Genomic DNA, 15,419 nt, shown 5'->3' with positions numbered 1-15,419 from the left:
CATAATTGAATGTTGGTATTCTTGGCATATGCATATCTTCTGAGTCAAACATCTTTGATTTTTAGGAAAGATTAGCAGAAGAAATTGAAAAGCTGAGATCTGAACTTGACCAATTGAAAATGAGAACTGGCTCTTTAATTGAACCCACAATATCAAGGTAACATTAAATTAAAATCTTATTTATAGTTTGCCAAAAATCAATATGATTATTTTATGGTCCCGTATTACCTCAAATAAAATAAAACAGGCCTCTTACTGCCCAGCAGGCATTACCCTATGTTCACTCCTTACTCCTTACTGATTTACTATTTCTATATTCAAAAATAATTCTCTAACTTAGTAATCTGTTCTGCAAATATGCAATAAAAATTTTAAATATTACATTTTGTATTCTGCATTTAATTACACAGCTATAAATAACGTAAAAAGAGTCTTAAATGAAGGAATAGAACTGTATGTGAGGAGATTACTTCTCATTCCAGGAAGAGGCAACACCTCTTTTCTCTACATGCAGAAATGCTTTCAATGTATAATGTTACTGAAGAAGTATCATTGATTATGGTCACTTAGCATCCACCTATCTTGTTAAATTAATTGCAAATACAAAGTGAAGGAGAAATTATACATGTTTTGAAAACAAGTAAATTTAGCCATACTCATCTGCTTTGACTCAGTACCTCATCTTGAAAAAAAAGAAGCAATGACATAATTATTTACTCTTTAGATAAATACATGGATCTTGATAATTCACATGTAATTTTCTTTTGTGCTTAGGGCCTTTTATTTAAAGTTAATGAGAAACCCTACAAGGATTTACTCATTTGATCATTTATTTATTAGACAACACAATCGTATCAATTATTTGAAACATTTGACCACCACAGACTTTGAGAAGTTCATTTTTCTTGGTCTTATAGTTATTCTAAGAATGTTCATTCCATGGGCGCTGGAATTTATGTTTGTTTTGGTTACTGTAATCTCAGTACCTAAAACAAAGAAACAAACCAAACCTGGTATATAGTATACTCTCAATAGATATCATTGGACAAATGAATATGTGTAATAAAGCATTTTTTAGATATTCAGATCAAAAATCCAAGTTAAAAAATCCTAAAGGTGCTTATATTCTCTTGAATGTAAGTATTAGTAAAAATAAAGTTCAGTATTTTGAGTATTTTTACCTTCAGTTTAATATAAGAAACACAGTTCTGCAGGCAAAAAAAAAAACATCCAAAGAACTTTTAAACATGTAGGTCTTTAATTTACAAAATTGTGTTTATTTTTCTAAATGCTTTATTATGATTTATGTATCTGAACTGAAATTACTAATTCAGTGATATATGTTCACAAGGTAGGGTGATGATGATGGTATTGATGAAGGAGAAAAAGAGCTGATAAAATAGCAACAGAATAAATACATAGAATGACCATCGTCCAGTCAACAAATTTAGTATTTTTTTAACAGAACCAAATGGTCATTTTGTTGGCTTTTTGACCTTTGGTCTCAGAAATTTGATCTCAGAGTTGTATAAAAAGAGAGAGAGAGAGAGAGAGACTCTTAAATATAGAGAACAAACTAGTGGTTACAAGAGAGGGAAGCTCGGTAGGGAGAAGGGTAAAATAGGTGAAGGGGATTAAGAATACACTTATCATGATGAGTACTGAGTAATGTATAGAACTGTGGAATCACTGTATTTTACACCTGAAACTAATAAAACACTGTACATTACTGAAATTAAATATATATATATATACACACATACATACATATATGTATATAATATCCTTAAAAAATAGAGAGTTGTAGAAGTGTTATCTAAAAGTTCTAAAAGTTCATCACTACACTGAGTCATCACGAACAGCCTAATAATATGACATTTATCCACAATGAAGGATCATTCTGAAAGCTTGGGAACTACATACAGAACAGTTCTTTGATATACCAGATTGTAGTAGAAACAAAACTAGACCAAGAATAAGAAGATTGACATTTCTAGGTCTAATACATACAATTATTAGCTGTTTCATTTTGGAAAACCCATTTACCTTAAGAAGTTCAAATTTTATACGTATTTTACATGAATTATATATAAAATGATATTTTTATAATTATCTCACAAGCTTACTTTGTAGATAAAATGAGACTAGTGAGCAAAGGGGGTTTTGTAAACAGTAAATCAAAAAGTACAAAGTATTATAGGAATTACTGATTAGACAAACTGATGGAATTTATAATATGTTATAGGGTAACAATATGTGTTGAATGGCAATTACTTATTGAACAAACATGCTTCTGAATGCACAATTTAAACAGCAATAAAAAAATAGAAGATGCATAGGAACTTCACTGATCTTACAGATGAATGAATAATACCTGTTTCAAATGGGAAACACAGGGATACTCTGAGGACTATTACAATAAAGGGAACACAAGGGCTACAATAGTATAAGACAATGGGAATTTTAAGCTGACTTTAAAAATGTCAACCACATAAATGTGGGAAGAGACTATTTCTAGCAGAAAGAACATCATGTTCGAAGGCTCAGGATCAAAGGAAAGTGTGAGTTACTCAAGAAATTGAAAGGAAGTCAGTACAGCTGGATGGAGAGAGAGAAGGCAGATAGTAACTAGAAGTGAAGCTAGAAAGCAGGGTTCCAGATTGTAGAGGGCCTTGTAAGGCCATCGAAGGGTTTTAAGCAGGGCATCAATAGTAGCAGATCTGTGTTTTGGTTCACATTTTTATAAGTGACCTGGAGTTGAGAGATAAGACAACAAGAAAACAATACTCCTAGGAAGATGAGTTATAATTTTAGAATCGCCCCTCCAATGACCAAAGAGACGTTACCCAAACAGTGACAGACAAGATACCTAGAATGTTCTAAGGTAGACAGTTTAGACTGTATTATGATTAATTTCATTCATTTATGAGCTTACCAGACATTTATCAAGTGTTTATTATATGCTAGGAATGCCTCCTTTAGCATACAATGGTAACTAAAATCTGACCTTTGTCTTCATGAAACATATACCCTGTTATAAATAGGTCCTGAGAGAGGTTCTATTTATGAATGTGACCTGGTTCGTTAGTTTTTATATGTGGCTATTCCATAATAAAACCAGTTTCCTTGATTGAGTTTCAAGTTCACTGCTATAAAAACTATAGCTGCCCTCCACTTGGAGGATGATTCCTTAGTTCATTTGCTTTAAATTTCTGCTTGACAAAACAGGGATTTGCATTAGTTAGGTCAGTGTCTTCTATTGTTGCAAAAATCTAGACCTCACGTAACCTTTTCTGATCTTGCCAATAGTTTGGAAATGCTAGGTTTTTTTTTCTTTTTTTTTTTCACAAAAGGAACTAACAGAGCATAGTAGATCAGTAGGAGCCCCAAGTTCAAGAGAAAATACAGTGTTAAACATATTTCCTACTGATGATGGATCATTTTATAGTACAGCATGCTGTCACTATTATCATCATTATTATAGCAATAAACTGAACTTGCTATAAATCTATATATAAATAACATGTGTAGCAAAATATTTATTACACTTTGATTACAGTGTTTATTGAAAACCAGTGTGATGATATTTTTCAACCAGAATTTTGCAACTATTTCATCTCTAACCATATTTCAGAATCAAATGTGCTTATCAAAATATTTTTCCTTATATTTTTGAAACAATGTCTTATCAAAAGCTGAAAAATTGTCCTGGTGGTAGGTCCCACTATATTTAAAAAATAAGATTATTAACCTTGGGTCCATTTAATTTTAAGTATTTTGTTAATTTCCTAAATTGAAAAATAGAACACCTTGAGAGAGAATTCTGGGACCCCAAAAGTTTACACATTTTACTGTTAGATTAGTGGGAAATATTTAAAACAGACACAGCAATAAATAACATATATTGGTATGTACACTAAATAATTCAACTACAATTCTATTTAGTTTTGTTTATCCTATTTGCCAGAATTTAAGCCAGTGGATCTTGGTTGTCAATCTTAACTTGTTTTATTTTACTACCACGTTTGAAAATGATAATTAACAGACAGATGTTTTATATTCTGTTTAAACAGACAAGGTCACTTGACCTTCAAGAATGGACCTGAAACCAGTTTCTGACCTAAGCCTCAGAAGAGACCCCAAAGAGTCATGACAATTCACCAGTTTTCTTCTGTGATTTTTTTTTCTTTTTTCTTGAGCATTTATGTTTTATTCCTTTTTTTTTATGCTTTATTCTTTATTGAAAATTGAGCAGTTCATAGTGATCTGCTGGAAAGTTTAACTTTTGAGATTGAGCATATGTCATATTTTTCCCTTTTCCAGAACTCATCTAGACACCTCAGCTGAGTTGCGGTATTCTGTTGGATCCCTAGTGGACAGCCAGACTGATTACAGAACAACTAAAGTAATAAGAAGACCCAGGAGAGGCCGCATGGGTGTACGACGAGATGAGCCAAAGGTTAATTTTTTTTATTTCAAGTCTTTGATGATTCTCAGTAAATATACTGTTCCATTTTGGATAGAATTTTAATACTGAGAGAATTTAAAATGCTAGCATTTTTAGTTTCAAGCATGACATATTTTTTTAAACTATAACTAATGTAAAACTACCCCTATGTGCCGGAAGTTGAACTATACACTTCCCATGTGTGTACCCACATAACCTTATGAATTTGGTACTATTTTTATGTCAACTGCAGACATAAAAAGATTGAAGCTCAGAAATTTTAAGTGCTCAACATTAATTACACAGCCAGCAAAGTGAGAGGATCCAAACTTGAACCTCTATTTGTTTCAAATTCCATGCTTTTATCCAGTATGCTGTATTGCCACACAAATGGCTTTTGGTTTGCTTGGGCACTTATGCATTGGCATTCATATTGTCAACTAAAATTAATTAAATATTTTAAGTAGAATTACTGTTTTAATAAAACTTCGAGAAAAATGTACGCACACTATTGCAAGTGTTTATGGAGAACTTCTGATAAATTGCAGGGCTGTCTTTCATTCAGTCAGTTAACTTGCAAGCTATGTATATTCTAAGTTTTTCATTGCATTTTATACTGAAGTGATATAGTTCCTTTGTGCCCTAAGTATAGCTTTTTCTCCCCAACCACTTTTATGTGTCAAATACTACATAACCTACTTGTCCTTATTTGTACACAGGTTCTTGGATGCCCTATGGTTTTTAATTGGTACCCATGTCATGCATAATTTAATCCCTCATAGTAGGCATTCAATATCTGTTAAATGAATGAATAAAGAAGTGAACAGAGGAAGACTAAATCAAATCCATCTTGGTTCTTTTCATATGCCAAATAAACTAGTGCCACTTGTACGAAACCAATTTGTGACACAAATACTAATTCAGGTCATCAATCTTAAATAAATACTCAGGGCAAAATCATGTGGTCCCCCTCCCCCCCCCCGCCAAAAAAATCATTTTACATCATCACAAAAATGAAAAACATTTTTTTAAATGCAAAAAATTCTTTCTTACTTTCCTTCCTCTCCTACCTTCAGATCACAGCTTGAAAAATGCTGGTCTGTTGCTTACTCAAGATTTTCACTGGGGCACCTGGCTGGCTCAGTCAATAAAGCATGCGACGCTTGATCTTGGGATCATGAGTTGGAGCCCCACATTGGGTGTTTCAGATTATTTACAAAATTATTTTTTTCATTCACATGAGGGATTTATTATATCAAATAAAAAAAAACATAGCCATGTAAATTAGTGTGCCTTGGGCTTAAAAAAAAATCAATGAAGCATTTGAGTGATCAGAACAGTAGAGATGAAATTAATATTTTTTTAATAATATGTTGTTAGAACCTATGTAAATGAATGTTGGGGAGAGAATTATTATATAATTTGTGTGGCAATATTTGTAGTCAGCCTGTAACAAGAAAGTGTAAGTAAGACTAATTGTATAAGAGATGGAAATGCATCAGTACAAGTGAATAGAGGTTGTTATATTTAGAAAGAAGGAAAATGTTTCAAACATAGATGCTTTAAAGTAATTGATACCTCACATTGAACCAGAAATCATGTGTAAGTTTATCATAATTATTCCTATTAAAATCTTGATATTTATGCTGACGATTAGTACCTGCCATTACCTAAGATGTCAAAGAAATATTTTATTAACACAATACATTAAAATTTTAATAATCAGTTCCGCTTTTCCTAAGTAAGCTACAAAAGAGTGTGTGCAAGTTGATTTTTTCAGACTAGTGCTTTGATAATGAGCAATAAGATATGTACAATAATTACCCATTTACCATTCAGGTGAAATCTCTTGGGGATCATGAGTGGAATAGAACTCAGCAAATTGGAGTGCTAAGCAGCCACCCTTTTGAAAGTGACACTGAAATGTCTGATATTGATGATGATGACCGAGAAACTATTTTTAGCTCAATGGATCTTCTCTCGCCAAGTGGTCATTCTGATGCCCAGACTCTAGCCATGATGCTTCAAGAGCAGTTGGATGCCATCAACAAAGAAATCAGGTGAGTTCAATTATCACTGATGGTTTTAAGGGATTAGAAGACCTTGATCCTAAAAATATCATGATTAGATCAGAAGCACTGGCATCACTTGGGAGCTGCAGACTCTGAGACCTCACACTACACTGAATCAGAATGTGCATTTTCACAAGATTCTTAGGATATCTATACATGTCCTGTGTAAAATTAGGACGATCTTTATAAGGAACATATGTGAAACATAGGTAAACTAATGGGCAATATAAAAGCATAAGGTAAAGATAAAATATTCTCTGATGAATTTTAAGTCGCCTTTTAAATTAAAATCTATTTAAATGATATTTTGTGGTAATAAGGTACATTTTGAAGGTACATTTAACACTACAGTAAAGGTACTGAATAGCATGCAATTAATGTGCAGCCAGCTCCTTAAAAGTATATAGACATCAGAGTGAAACTATGACTGAATTATTGTATACTAGATATGAAAAAAAAAAAACCGCAGTGTCACCACACTGATAATTAGATGGCTTCCAAAGAGTAGATTAATTATGGAATTAAGTTGTATAAGTTAACAATTCAAACATTGAGAAATATTGTCACTAAGATAATCTCTCTTTTTTTGGATAATTTCAACTTTAACAATATATACTTTCTTGAATCCCAATGATGATCATAGTCTCTCTCTCTTTTTTTTTTTTTTTAGTAAAGAAAAATGTAAGGATTAACACACCCTTTGAATATGTTTTTAAATATTTTTAAGGTTTAAAAAATGCTTACAGTTTGTAGTTCTTAGTAGGAAAACATTATCTGAATGAATACCCTAATGGAAAACCACTATAAAATGTTTCAGTTGCATGTGGGGCAGAGGGGTAGGGATTATCTTCACAGCACTCCAGCTTTCTCCACGAGGAGGTCACAGGTACACTGGTTTGTGTTACGACATCCAATAGGTGATCTAAGTTGCTTTTCCTTCAGCAAGGGCTTTATTTGTCAGAAGGGCGTTATGCTTGACCTCCAAATTTGGCTGACAATTTACTGATGAGAATCATTACTTTTGTGCTGCTCTGATATTTTGACCTATTTGCTGAGTTCTGGGCCATATCCTGGAAGGCCACCGTAACTTTTGGATCCTGCATGGCTGCGAGAACCTCTGGGTCACTAAGAATTTCATTGAGCCCAGGCATTCCTGCCATTCCAAGCATTCCCCCTGCCATTCCAGGCATGCCTCCAAGAAAATTACCACACATTCCCCCAGGAAAGCCACCTGGAAAAGAGCCATACTGAGCTCCTGATTGTCCTCTGGCTTCTTCCTCCCTCTGAGCTCTCTCCTGTTCTTCCCAAACCTTCTTAGCCCTTTCCATTCTTTCTTTGATGTTTCTCTCTTCACATGTTTGCTCATACTTTCTCCAATGTTCAGCAATTTTCTGGGCCCTCAGTTGAACTTCTTTCAACATTGCACTAGCATCTTCATCATAATCCAATTTACAAGCAAGAGCAAGATCATGTGCTGCTTCTTCCCAATGGCCCAGAAGTCTGTGTCCTTTTCCTTTACACTTGTAAGGCTGAGCTGAGTCGGGATTTATTTCAATAGGTCTGTCACAGTCTCAAATGGCAGTATTTGGCTTCTATAATTTGATGAAGACCCTGGCTCTCGTGGCATACAGAATGGCCAAGCGAGGAGGATTCAGCTTAATGGCATGTGTGAACAAGTCAGTGGTTTTCCGTAGTTCACCATCATTTAGGGCATCAGTGGCAGCCACTTTTTTATCATTTGCCTGATCCATCATTTCCTGGGTTATCTCCACATTTTCATCTCTCATTTCTTGAGGGGCATCAGTATCTGGTTCAATCATACCTTCATTGTTAATTTCTAGATCACTCTCCTCACTTGATGGTCTGTCTTTGTATTTTCTTTCCTCCACCTTCTTACTATCTGTTTTTTCTTCCTTGATATTTATTGTCTTCTGATTTAGTTTTATGAGTAGAAGGTGGTATTTTTACCCCCCATGCTCTCTGCCCACTCCCGCAGGAAACACATTTTTCTCAGTGTGCAGCACACTCAGATAGTGCTTACTCATTTTTCTGAAGGCCTGAAGATCACTCACTTTGTGGGGGTCGATGGTCCAGGCAGTGGCAAGGCTAAGATTTCAGCCTGATTCCAGGCAAGGGTACTAGATCAGCATGACTGTGTGGAAGGGTCATAGTTTCTTTTTTTTTATCATTGACTTAACTAACCTCAGTGAAGAACCCAGCTGTGTCAAGTGGATTTATATTCTTTTGAACATTGAGAAACTATTCTTAACTTGTTTTTTTTTTCAACAAATGAATAGTATTTTACTATTTTGAACACTGTTTTTGTTTTTCTGGCTCTAGCTAAATCTGTTGGCCTCCTAATATGATTCAAATCTATCCAGTTCTCTACTATCATCACCCTATTGGGCATTATAAGTTTTCATCTAGATGACAATAATAGTTTCTGCCTGGTTTCTTCATAATATACGGGTTCCCCATCTGACTTTTTAAAACCCAGTTTGCTTATGTAAGGTCACCCTTTTTCAACCCCTTCAGTTGCTTTTAAGATAAAGAACAAAATACTTCATATGGTCTACAATGCCCCATCTGCCTCAACTTTCTCACCTACCTTATTCTATATCCCATTAAACATGACTTCCAGTTCTTTGAATGTTCCATGTTCTCTCCTTTGTCGTTGCTGTTCCTTTCTTCTGGAACATTATCCTCATTCCACACCCTTGTGCCCTAACATTTCACCCTCTTTACCCTTACTCACCATGAACATCTCCACCATTCCTTCTTCTGACCTTCAGTTTGTTTTACTGTCCTTCAGTTCCTTACCTTTATTAGATTGTAAATTATATAAAAGCAAGAAATGGATCTTGCTTTGCTCACTGTTTTATGTCCATATCTTGGCGCTTTTCTTGATAAATAGAAAGTGCTTCATAATGATAGATTAGCATAAATAGAAAAAATAATATAGGGGTGCTTGGGTGGCTCAGTCAGCTAAGTGTCTGACTCTTGATCTTGGCTCAGGGCATGATCTCGTGGTTCATGAGTTTGAACCCTGTATCAGGCTCTGCTTGGATTCTCTCTCTCTCCTTCTCTCTCTCTGCCCCTCCCCTGCTCATGTGCTCTCTCTCTCTCTTGCTCATGTGCTTGTCTCCTTCTCTCTCTCTCTCTCTCAAAATATATAAATAAACTTAAAAAAAGAAAAAGAAGGAATATAGAACGTAAGTTCAAACTAAATAACACTTTTTGATGCTTTGCAGTTAATGGTTGAACTCACTGCATAGATTTGAAATCAAGTATATATCTCTGTGAAATTTGTTGTCTCTGAAAATAAATACACACACCTTCAATAACAACCTGTTTCCCTCCAGGAACTCAGCTTTGTTACATTAAGATAGTAAAGCCCAGTTATAATCTTGACCTAGGCTAATTAAGTTTGATAAATAGTATGTTCAAACTACTGTCCTTTTATATATTTCTTTGCTGACCCTAGTAATGTATTTAATATAGTTGCTAATTTGTAAGAAATTAAGAAGTACATATAATTTAAGTGTATAGCAACATTCAAAGACACAGGAATCTTGGAAATCACGGAAAGATTGTGGAGTAGAAGGACCTTGTCTCATCCCATAAACAACTAGATAACACTCATGTCAGTGCAAATAACCCAGAGGATGATTAGAAGACTGGAAGAAAAAACTCCATAACTAAAGGTAGAAAAGATATCTGTAAAAATTAGCCAAGGGATTCACAAAATAAAAGGATGTAAAATATGACACTATAGACTAAAATGTGGTGTGGAGAGGATTAAAGCATGGGTTCAAATGTAAACGACCATCAACTTAATATTGACTGCTAATGGTAATCACAAGTCCAAAACCAGTAATGGATATGCAAAGAATAAAGAGGAAGGAATCCAAGTATATCACTAAAGAAAGCCAACAGAACATGAAAGAAAGAGAAGGATGAGAGAAAAAACTACAAAAACAACTACAAAACAAGTAACAAAATGGCAATAAATACATATCTACCAATAATTACTTCGGATATAAATAGACTAAACACTCCAATAAAAAGACATGGAGTGACAGATTGGATAAAAATCAAGACCCATCTATATGCTGTCTACACAAGATACATTTCAGACCTAAAGACACCTGCAGATTGAAAGTGAGGGGATGGAAGAATATTTATCATGCAAATGAATGTCAAAAGAAACCATTGTAGCAATGCTTATATCAGGAAAATAGACTTCAAAACAAAGACTGTAACAAGAGACAAAGAAAGACACTATATGAGAAATAAAGGGGACAATCCAACAAGAAGACATAACAATTGTAAATATGCATCCAATATGGGAGCATTCAAATCCATAAAAGGTTTAATAACAAATGTAAGGGAACTAATCAGTAGCAATACAATAATGGTAGAGGACTTTAACTTACATCAAAAGACAGATCATCCAAACAGAAAATCAATAAGGAAACAGTGGCTTTGAATAACACATGAGAACAGATGGATTTAAAAATATATTCAGAACATTTCATCCAAAACAGCAGAATACACATTCTTTTCAGGTGCACATAGAACATTCTCCAGAATAGATCCCGTATTAGGCCACAAAACAAGTCTTAGCAAATTTGAAAAACCAGTCATACCATGCATCTTTTCTGACCATAACACTATGAAACTAGAAATCAACCACAAGAAACATCTAGAAAGAGCACAAATATGTGTAGGCTAAATAACATACTACTAAACAAAGAAAGAGTCAATGGAGAAATCAAAGAAGAAATAAAAAATTACATGGAAACAAATCAAAATGAAAATTCAGTAGTCCAAAATCTTTGGAATACAGCAAAAGCAGTTCTAAGAAAGAAGTTTATAACAATACAGGCTTAACTTAAGAAGCAAGAAAAATCTCAAATAAGCAATCTAACTTTATACTTCAAGAAGCTAGAGAAAGAGGAGCAAACAAAACCCAAAACTAGCAGAAGGAAGGAAATAATAAAGATTAGAGCAGAAATACATGATATAGAAACTAAAAACAAAAACAAAAACAAACAAAAACAATAAAACAGATCGGTAAAACCAGGAACTTGTTCTTTGGAAAGATCAACAAAATTGGTAAAGCTCTAGCCAGATTCATAAAAACAAAAGAAGACCCAAATAAACAAAATCACAAAAGAAAGAGAAGAAACAACAACCAACAACACAGAAATACAAACAATTGTAAGGGAATTATTTTGAAAAATCATATGCCCATATATTGGACAATCTAGAAGAAATTGATAGATTCCTGGAAACATGTAACTTACTAAAAATGAAGCAGAAAGAAATAGAAAATTTGAGCAGACCAGTTACCAGCAATGAAATTAAATCAGTAATCAAAACACTCCCAGCAAAAGTCCAGGACCAGGTGGCTTCACAGACAAATTCTACCAAACATTTCAAGAAGAGGTAACACCTGTTTTTCTCAAACTATTCCAAAAAATACAAAAGGAAGGAAAACTTCCAAATCCAGTGTCCCCTTGCTACCAAAACCAGATAAAGACAACACACACACACACACACACACACACACACACACACACGCACACGCGTATATACACACACACACAAAAGAGAGAGAGAACTAGAGGGCAATATCTTTCATAAACAAAGATGGAAAAATCCTCAACAAAATACTAGCAAACTCAATCCAACAATACATTAAAAGAAATCATTCACCACGATCAAGTGGGATTTATTCCCAGGATGCATCCCAGTATGCAATGGTGGCTCAATATTCACAAATCAATCAATGTGATATATCACATCAATAAGAGAAAGGATAAAAACCATATGGTCATTTCAATAGATCCAGAAAAAGCATTTGACAAAGTACAACATTCATTTAAGATAAAAACCCTTAGGGGTGCCTGGGTGGCTCAGTCGGTTAAGCGGCCGACTTCAGCTCAGGTCATGATCTCGTGGTCCATGAGTTCGAGCCCCATGTCGGGCTCTGTGCTGACAGCTCAGAGCCTGGAGCCTGTTTCAGATTCGGTGTCTCCCTCTCTCTGACCCTCCCTGTTCATGCTCTGTTTCTCCCTGTCTCAAAAATAAATAAAACGTTAAAAAAAAATTAAAAAAAAAAACCCTTAACAAAGTATTTCTAAAGGGAACATACCTCAACATAATAAAGACGGTATATGAAAAACCCACAACAATCATCATACTCAATGGGGGAAAAACTGAGAACTTTCCCCCTAAGGTCAGGAACAAGACATGGATGTCCACTGTCACCACTTTTATTCCACATAGTACTGGAAGTCCTAGCCACAGCAGTTAGACAACAAAAAGAAGGAAAAGACATCCAAATTGGTAAGGAAGAACTAAAACCTTCACTAATTGCAGATGACATAATACTATATATATAAAACCCTAAAGACTCCACCAAAAAACTACTGGAACTGATAAATGAATTCACTAAACTGGTGGTGGGATTCAAAATCAATGTCCAGAAATCTCTTGCATTTCTTTACACTAATAATGAAGCGGCAGAAAGAGAAACTAAGGAAACAATCCCATGTTCAATTGCACTAAAAATAATAAAATATCTGGGAATAAACTTAACCAGTGAGGTGAAAGATGCTACTCTGAAAACTATAAAACAATGGTGAAGAAATTGAAGACAACAGTAAGAAATGGAAAGACAAAAAAATAACAAAATTTAAAAAAAGGAAATGGAGATACATTCCATGCTCATGGATTGGAAGAACAAATATTGTTAAAATGTCTATACTATGCAAAGCAGTCTACAAATTCAATGCAATCCCCCTCAAAACAGCAACGGAGTTTTTCACAAAACTAGAACAAACAATCTTAAAGTTGTTTTTTTTTAATGTTTTATTTATTTTTGAGACAGAGAGAGACAGAGCATGAATGGGGGAGGGTCAGAGAGAGAGGGAGACACAGAAACCGAAGCACGCTCCAGGCTCCAAGCTGTCAGCACAGAGCCCGACGCGGGGCTCGAACTCACGGACCATGAGATCATGACCTGAGCCGAAGTCGAATGCTTAACCGACTGAGCCACACAGGCGCCTCAACAATCTTAAAGTTTGTATGGAACCACAATAGACCCCGATTAGCCAAAGAAATCTTGAAAAAGAAAAAACTGGAGGGATCACAGTTCCAGACTTCAAGCTATATTATAAAGCAGGTAGTTATCAAAACAGTATGGTACTGTCAAAAAATAGACACATAGGTCAATGGAACAGAAAAGAAAACCCAGAAATAAACTCACAAGCATATGGTCAATTAATCTTAGAAAAAGGAGGAAAGAATATACAATGGGGAAAAAAATAATCTCTTCAACAAAATGGTGCTGGGAAAACTGGAGAACTACATGCAAAAAAAAACAAAAAAAAAAAAAAAGAAACTGGACCACTTCTTTATATTGTACACAAAAATAAATTCAAAATGGATTAAAGATCTAAAGACCTGAAACCCTAAAAATCCTATAAGACAACATAGGCAGTAATTTCTGACATTGGTCATGTCAGCATTTTTCTAGATATATCTCGTGAGGCAAGGGAAGCAAAAGCAAAAATGAACTACTGGATCTACAGCAAAATAAAAGGCTTCTGCACAGTGAAGGAAGCAATCAACAAAACTGAAAGACAACCTGTTGAATGAGAGAATATATTTGTAAATGACATATCCAATAAAGGGTTAGTATCCAAAATATATAAAGAACTTTTATAAGCTCAACACGCAAAACACAAATAATCCAATTGAAAAATGGGCGGAAGACATGAACAGACAGGTCTCCAAAGGTGACATGCAGGATGGCCACCAGACCATGGAATGATGCTCAACATCACTAATCATCAGGGAAATACAAATCAAAAGCACAGAGAGATACCACTTCACACTTGTCAGAATGCCTAAAATCAAAAATACAAGAAATAGCAAATGTTGGTGAGGATGTGGAGAAAAAGGAACCCTTGGGCACTGTTGATGGGAATGCAAACTAGTGCAGTTTGGAAAATAGTTCCTCAAAAAGTTATAAATAGAACTACCCTATGATCCAGTAATTGCATTACTAAGTATTTACCCAAAAATATAAAAATACTAATTCAAAGGGATAAATGCACCCCTGTGTTTATTGCAGTATTATTTATAGTAGCCAAAGTGTGGAAGCACTCCAAGAGTCCACAGATGTATGAATGGATAAGGAACAAGTGGTATAGGGGTCCCTGGATGGCTCAGTTGATTAAGCAGCCAGTACTTGATTTTGGCTCAGATCCTGATGTCATGGTTGTGAGATCGAGCCCTGCATTGGGCTCTGCAGTGAGTGTGGAGCCTGCTTGGGATTCTCCTTCTCCCTCTCTCTCTGCCCCCTCCCCTACTCACTGTCTCTCCCTCTCTCTCTCAAAATAGATAAATAAACTTTAATTTCTTTAATTTTAAAAAAAGAACAAATGGCATACACACACGCATACACACGGGAGAATTATTCAGCCATAAAAAATAGACTGAAATCTTGCTATTTGCAACAACATGGATAAAGCTAAACAGTATAATGCTAAATGAAATGTCAGTCAGAGAAACACAAATTCCGTATGATTTCATTCATATGTAGAATTTAAGAAACATGACCAGAGGAAAAAGAGAGAGACACAAATCAAGAGACAGACTCTTAATTGTAGAGAACAAACTAATGATTACCAGAGGGGAGGGTGTAAGGGAGGAGTGAAGTAGGTGATAAGGATTAAAGAATAAATACACTTAGAGTGCACTGAGTAATGCATAGAGTTGTTGAACTACTGTGCACTTGAAACTAAAATAACACTACATGTTAACTATATTGGAATTAAAATTAAAAACAATATAAAAAAGAGAAATAGTGTCAGTTGTTAGCAAAT

At 34.7% G+C, this 15,419-nt stretch overlaps 1 protein-coding gene and 1 pseudogene across 15 annotated transcripts in view; one reads left to right on the top strand and one right to left on the bottom strand.

Annotated features, from left to right (window-relative positions):
• The window catches only part of PPFIA2 (PTPRF interacting protein alpha 2), a 472,924-nt gene that overhangs the window by 370,944 nt on the left and 86,561 nt on the right, over positions 1-15,419 (top strand). For all 15 annotated transcript variants that reach the window (XM_053226534.1, XM_053226540.1, XM_027071168.2 and 12 more), the window contains 3 exons: positions 66-157; positions 4,324-4,459; positions 6,287-6,507. In XM_053226534.1, coding sequence (XP_053082509.1) covers positions 66-157; positions 4,324-4,459; positions 6,287-6,507 — 449 coding nt within the window. The remainder of the gene's footprint in view (positions 1-65; positions 158-4,323; positions 4,460-6,286; positions 6,508-15,419) is intronic.
• On the bottom strand, positions 7,356-9,177 carry LOC106967407 (hsc70-interacting protein-like; annotated as a pseudogene).

Source organism: Acinonyx jubatus, chromosome B4 (genome assembly GCF_027475565.1).
Source record: "Acinonyx jubatus isolate Ajub_Pintada_27869175 chromosome B4, VMU_Ajub_asm_v1.0, whole genome shotgun sequence".
In the NCBI taxonomy this organism is placed as follows: domain Eukaryota; kingdom Metazoa; phylum Chordata; class Mammalia; order Carnivora; family Felidae; genus Acinonyx; species Acinonyx jubatus.
The sequence above is the reverse complement of the archived record's forward strand: the minus strand, read 5'-3'. Positions and strand labels throughout refer to the sequence as shown.